Raw genomic sequence first — 5684 nt, forward strand, 5'->3', positions numbered from 1 at the left:
CTTCTTCTCTTTACTTAGATTTCACGTAGCAGGTTTTTGATGACCTCCATGGCAGTGACCATTTCCCCATCCTTGTTTCCTTTTTCTCTTTTCGTCCTTCCCTCTCCTTCCCTAGATGGCAGTTTGCTAAAGCGGATTGGAACCTCTTTACCCTCAGTGCTGCTCTCTCTGACCTCTCCCTTCTGCCTCTCCCTCGCGCTCTCCTCCTTTTTCATGACACTGTCTTCGACGCTGCCCTCCACTCTATTCCTTGCTCTTCCTCTCGGGGTCCACGGAAGTGCGTTCCCTGGTGGAATGCAGACTGTGCTCGGGCTGTCCGCTGGAAGCGTGCAGCCTGGAAGAGGCACCGCCATCGGCAGACGGCCGATTCTTTTCTTTTCTTTCGGAAAGTGAGTGCGGTGGCCCGTAGGGCCATCCGTGCAGCTAAGCGTGATTGTTGAGCATCTTATGTCTCCACAATTACGTCCGAAACTCCCCTGCCACAGATCTGGAAGCGTATCCGCAAGATAGCGGGTAAGTTCGTTCCTGATGTTTCACCGGTCCATCACCTCCGTGGTACTCTTGTACCGAACTGGGTTCCCACTTTTCTTCTGTTAGCTCTGGTCTTCATCTTCCCCAATCTTTCCTTCTTCACAAACCTGTCCTTGAGTCTCGTCCTTTAGATTTCTGCACTCACCTTCGACTTTCCTATAGCGATCCCTTCTCTCTCTCTGAACTTCGTTCTGCCCTGGCCCTCTGCGGTTCTACGGCGGCGGGCTCCAATGGTATTCATTACGAGATGCTTCGCCATCTCCCTCCATGCACGTCTCAGTATTTACTGAGTCTGTATAATCGGATCTGGGAGTCGTCGTCAGTCCCTGAGGACTGGCTCGATGCCGTTGTCCTCCCTGTTCGCAAACCAGGGTCTCTGGGAACTTCCCCTAAGGACTTTCGCCTTCTTGCCCTCACAAGATGTGTCTGCAAACTCTTTGGACGTATGGTTAACGTTCGTCTGATGTGGTTCCTGGAACACCATCACCTCCTCTCCCCTTCTCAATTTGGTTTCCGCAAGTGCGGCAGCACGACAGATGTCCTGGTGAACTTGGAGGTCTATATTCGTACTGCTTTTGCTGCGAAGACCTCCGTTGTTGCCGTCCTTTTTGACCTGGAAAAGGCTTACGACACCACTTCGCAATATCATATTCTATCCCAGCTTCATTCTTTTGGCCTTCGTGGTCATCTCCCTCTCTTTCTCCGCAGCTTCCTCTCTCGTCGTTCCTTTCGGGTGCGCCTTGGTACCGCTCTCTCTGCCTCTTTTCAGCAGTATGAAGGTGTGCCCCAGGGTAGTGTTTTGAGCACTACTCTTTTTCTGGTTGCCCTCAATGGTCTTCTTTCCTCTCTTCCTTCAGGTGTCTTCTCCGTTCTTTATGTTGATGATCTTACCCTTTGCTGTCAGGGTGATGATTCGCCTCTCCTTCAGCGCCGGCTTCAACTTGCGATTGATGCCGTGTCGTCTTGGGCCACCGATCATGGCTTCAAGTTCTCTGCTTCTAAGACTTTGTGCCATGTCTTTTACTCGAAAACGGGTCGTTCTTCGTCCCTCTTTGTCACTTTATGGTCATCCCCTTGAGTACAAAGATTCCACGAAGCTTTTGGGGTTATTCCTTGACACTCGTTTGTCCTGGTCTCCCCATAGCTCTTCCCTCCGTGTTGAGTGCTCTAAGGCCCTTACCCTCCTTCGGGTATTGTCCCATACTTCTTGGGGAGTGGATAGGCGCACTCTCCTTGCTTTACATTCCTCTCTCGTCCTGTCTAAGCTCGATTATGGTTGCCCTGCTTACTCATCTGCTTCTCCTTCTACTCTTCGCCGTCTTGATGCTTTGCACCATACTGAGTTGCGCCTCAGTTCTGGTGCCTTTCGTTCGACTCCCATCCTTAGCTTGTATGTTGACACTGGCTTCCTGTCTCTCCAGGACTGCCGGGATCGCTACTGTCTTCGCTATCTTGCGCGGTCCTTACAACGTCCTTCCTCTCGCCTCTGCCGTGCTTTAACTTTTACCCCTCCTGCGGTTCCTGCTCCTCTTCACCGCCTCCCTCTTTCTGTCCGGTTATCTCGCTTACAGGATTCTCTTTCCGTTCGTGTTTCTAATGTTTCTCCTCGTGTTGTTCCTTCTTTGCCCCCCGTGGAGAGTCCCCCTTCCGCAGTTTTGTACATCCTTGACCCGCATCACTAAAGCTTTTACCCCTCTTACGGTTCTAAAACGCCTTTTCCTTGAGTACTTTTCTTCTCACTCCCGCTCCATTTCTGTCTTCACCGATGGGTCTAAGTCTGCGGACGGTGTTGGCTACTCTGTTGTTTTTCCTGATCGCACTTATATGTGTCGCTTACCTCCGGAGACTAGCATCTTTACAGCGGAGCTTTATGCCATTTTCTATGCTCTTCTTCTCCTGCTTTCTCGTTGTCAGTCTTCCTTTGTAGTTGGTGTTGACTCTCGTAGTGCCCTCATGGCTCTCTGGTCCTATAATCCGGTTCATCCAGTAGTTGTCGAGATCCAGCATTGGCTGTTTCTTGTTCACAGTAAATTTAAGTCGGTTGAGTTTTGTTGGGTTCCCAGCCATATTGGTGTGTCTTTAAATGAGCGTGTGGATGCTGCCGCTAAGGAAGCTGTCCGCTCTTGTCCCATCTCTCGTAAAGGTATTCCATATTCTGACTTTTACCCGGTTATCCATTCCTCCATCCTTACCCGTTGGCAGGCTTCTTGGTCGTCTGTTACTGGTAACAAACTACGTACTCTTAAATGATGTGTTTCCTCGTGGCCGTCCTCCTACCACCGTAACCGGCGATGGGAAACAGCTCTGGCGAGGTTGCGTATTGGCCATACTCGCTTAACCCATGGTCACTTGATGGAGCACCGCCCTGTTCCTTATTGTCCTAATTGCATTGTCCCTCTTACGGTCATGCATGTCCTTCTTGAATGTCCTGATTTCCAGGACGAGCGTGTGTCTTGCTTTCCGACCGCCCCTCGCAGTCGCCTGTCCCTCAATAGAATTCTTGGTGACTCGGATACTTTTGATATCGTTCACCTTATGCGTTTTTGTTCTCGTATTGGCATCCTTGGTGATATTTAGCGCCCTCTGATTATTCCGCACATTTGATGGTGCTACATAGCCTTCCCGGTTTGGTGCCTTCTTTTGATAATTACTTACTTGCTGACGATGCCAAAATTATGAGAAGGATTAAGACAGAGGAGAACTGCTTGAGGTTTCAAGAAGATCTAGATAAACTGAAGGAATGGTCGGATAAGTGGTTGTTCGAGTTTAACCCAAGCAAATGTAATGTCGTGAAGATAGGTGTATGGAGCAAGAGACCAGATACAAGGTATCATTTGGCAGATGAAATTCTTCAAGAGTCAGAGAGAGAGAGAGAAAGACTTGGGGGTTGATATCACGCCAGACCTGTCTCCTGAAGCCCATATCAAGAGGATAATATCAACGGCATATGCCAGGTTGGCTAACATAAGAACGGCCTTTAGAAACTTGTGTAAGGAATCATTCAGATCTTTGTATGCCACATATGTCAGACCAATCCTGGAGTATGCAGTTCCAGCATGGAGCCCATATCTAGTCAAGCATAAAACTAAACTGGAAAAGGTTCAAAGGTTTGCCACCAGACTAGTACCCGAGCTGAGAGGTATGAGCTACGAGGAGAGACTACGGGAATAAAACCTCACTTCGTTGGAAGACAGAAGAGTTAGGGGGGACCTGATCACCACATTCAAGATTCTCAAGGGAATCGACAGGGTAGATAAAGACAGGTTATTTAACACAAGAGGCACACGCACTAAGGGACACAGGTGGAAACTGAGTGCCCAAATGAGCCACAGAGATATTTGAAATAACTTTTTTAGTGTCAGAGTGGTTGACAAATGGAATGCATTAGGAAGCGATGTGGTGGAGGCTGACTCCATACACAGTTTCAAGTGTAGATATGATAGAGCCCGATAGGCTCAGGAACCTGTACACCAGTTGATTGATGGTTGAGAGGCGGGACCAAAGAGCCAGAGCTCAACCCCTGCAAGCACAACTAGGTGAGTACAACTAGGTGAGTACACGCGCGGGTAAACATCCATTCTACAAAAAAACGCAATATGGAGCCCAAGCAACAGCTTCACTGAAGCCCAATAACGAGGGTTGGCGAGAATATAAGAACTGCCAGACGAGACGGCTGCCGTTGACAAGCAATTAGAGGCTGTGGGCTGAAGTGATTGGCTGAAACTAACCTTAGTGGTTCATGATGGGGAAGGGGGTAGGTGGGGGGGGGAGGGGGGTGAAGAGAATAGGTAGAATGGGGTGGGATGGGTGTAATTGAGAGGGTGCAGTGGTGAGCACTGCGTGGAATGGAAGAGAAAGAAACAATCAACTCTGCCAGAATAAATAAGGCGAAGGAGGATGGAACGGATATTAGGATATCAGGGGAGGTATTAAGAGATAACCAGCTTTTGGCGGCCCGTCTTGTACACTCATGAATGAGGGATGAGGAAGATGCTGGCAGCGATGAGGAGGAGGAGGAGGAGGAGGAGGAGGAGGAGGAGGAGGAGGAGGAGGAGAGGGAGAGGGAGGGAGACATGTAAAAGAAGAATTTCAACAAATGGTTTGCAATACTTGGCCCCGCGCTGGGTAAATATTTCTTCTTATTGTTGATATTCTACACCACCACCACAACCACCACCACTTCGACCACCACCTGCAACACCACCACCACCATTACCCTCACCACCTGCAACACCAACCCCCATTACCACCACCACACCTGCAACACCACTACCACCACCACCACCTATAACACCACCACCAGTACCACCTGAAACACCAACACTACCACTACCCCCTGCAACACCACTACCACTACTATCACCACCACCTGCAACACAACCACCACTACCTACAACACCACCACTACCACCACCTGTAACACCACTACCACCTGTATTACCACCACTACCTGTAACATCACCACCACCACCACCTGTATTACCACCACTACCTGTAACATCACCACCACCACCACCTGTATTACCACCACTACCTGTAACATCACCACCACCACCACCTGTATTACCACCACTACCTGTAACATCACCACCACCACCACCTGTATTACCACCACTACCTGTAACATTATCACCACCACCACCTGTATTACCACCACTACCTGTAACATCACCACCACCACCACCTGTATTACCACCACTACCTGTAACATCACCACCACTACCACCTGTAGTACCACCACTACCTGTAACATCACCACCACTACCACCTGTAGTACCACCACTACCTGTAACATCACCACCACTACCACCTGTATTACCACCACTACCACCATTACCTGTAACACCACTGTTACGGCCACTTAGGGCCAGTAACCGGGGTCTCTATGACCATCCTGTACTACAACCATCCCCCAAGTGGGTGGTAAACTTTCAAGAACTGGCTGTACCAAGTAGTAGTGCAGTAAATAAATAGGAAGGGAGGGGGGGGGATAAACAATACACACAACCCTTCACCAATATATATATTATAATATAAAAAGTATAATTACACCTATTTACAATGGTGTCTCTTTCATGCAGGACACAACACACCGACAGTGTTCATCAAGCCTAATAAATCGACATTTCAAATACACTTTGTCCACTTGTACT

The 5684-nt window shown here is 49.0% G+C and overlaps 1 protein-coding gene across 1 annotated transcript in view; it reads left to right on the forward strand.

Moving 5' to 3' along the window:
- Positions 1–4505: 4505 nt before the first annotated feature.
- LOC138366428 (uncharacterized) overlaps positions 4506–5684 on the forward strand; it is a 37027-nt gene continuing 35848 nt past the window's right edge. The window contains exon 1 of the mRNA XM_069327475.1: positions 4506–4606. Coding sequence (XP_069183576.1) covers positions 4506–4606 — 101 coding nt within the window. The remainder of the gene's footprint in view (positions 4607–5684) is intronic.

Source organism: Procambarus clarkii, chromosome 19 (assembly GCF_040958095.1).
Source record: "Procambarus clarkii isolate CNS0578487 chromosome 19, FALCON_Pclarkii_2.0, whole genome shotgun sequence".
Lineage (NCBI taxonomy): Eukaryota > Metazoa > Arthropoda > Malacostraca > Decapoda > Cambaridae > Procambarus > Procambarus clarkii.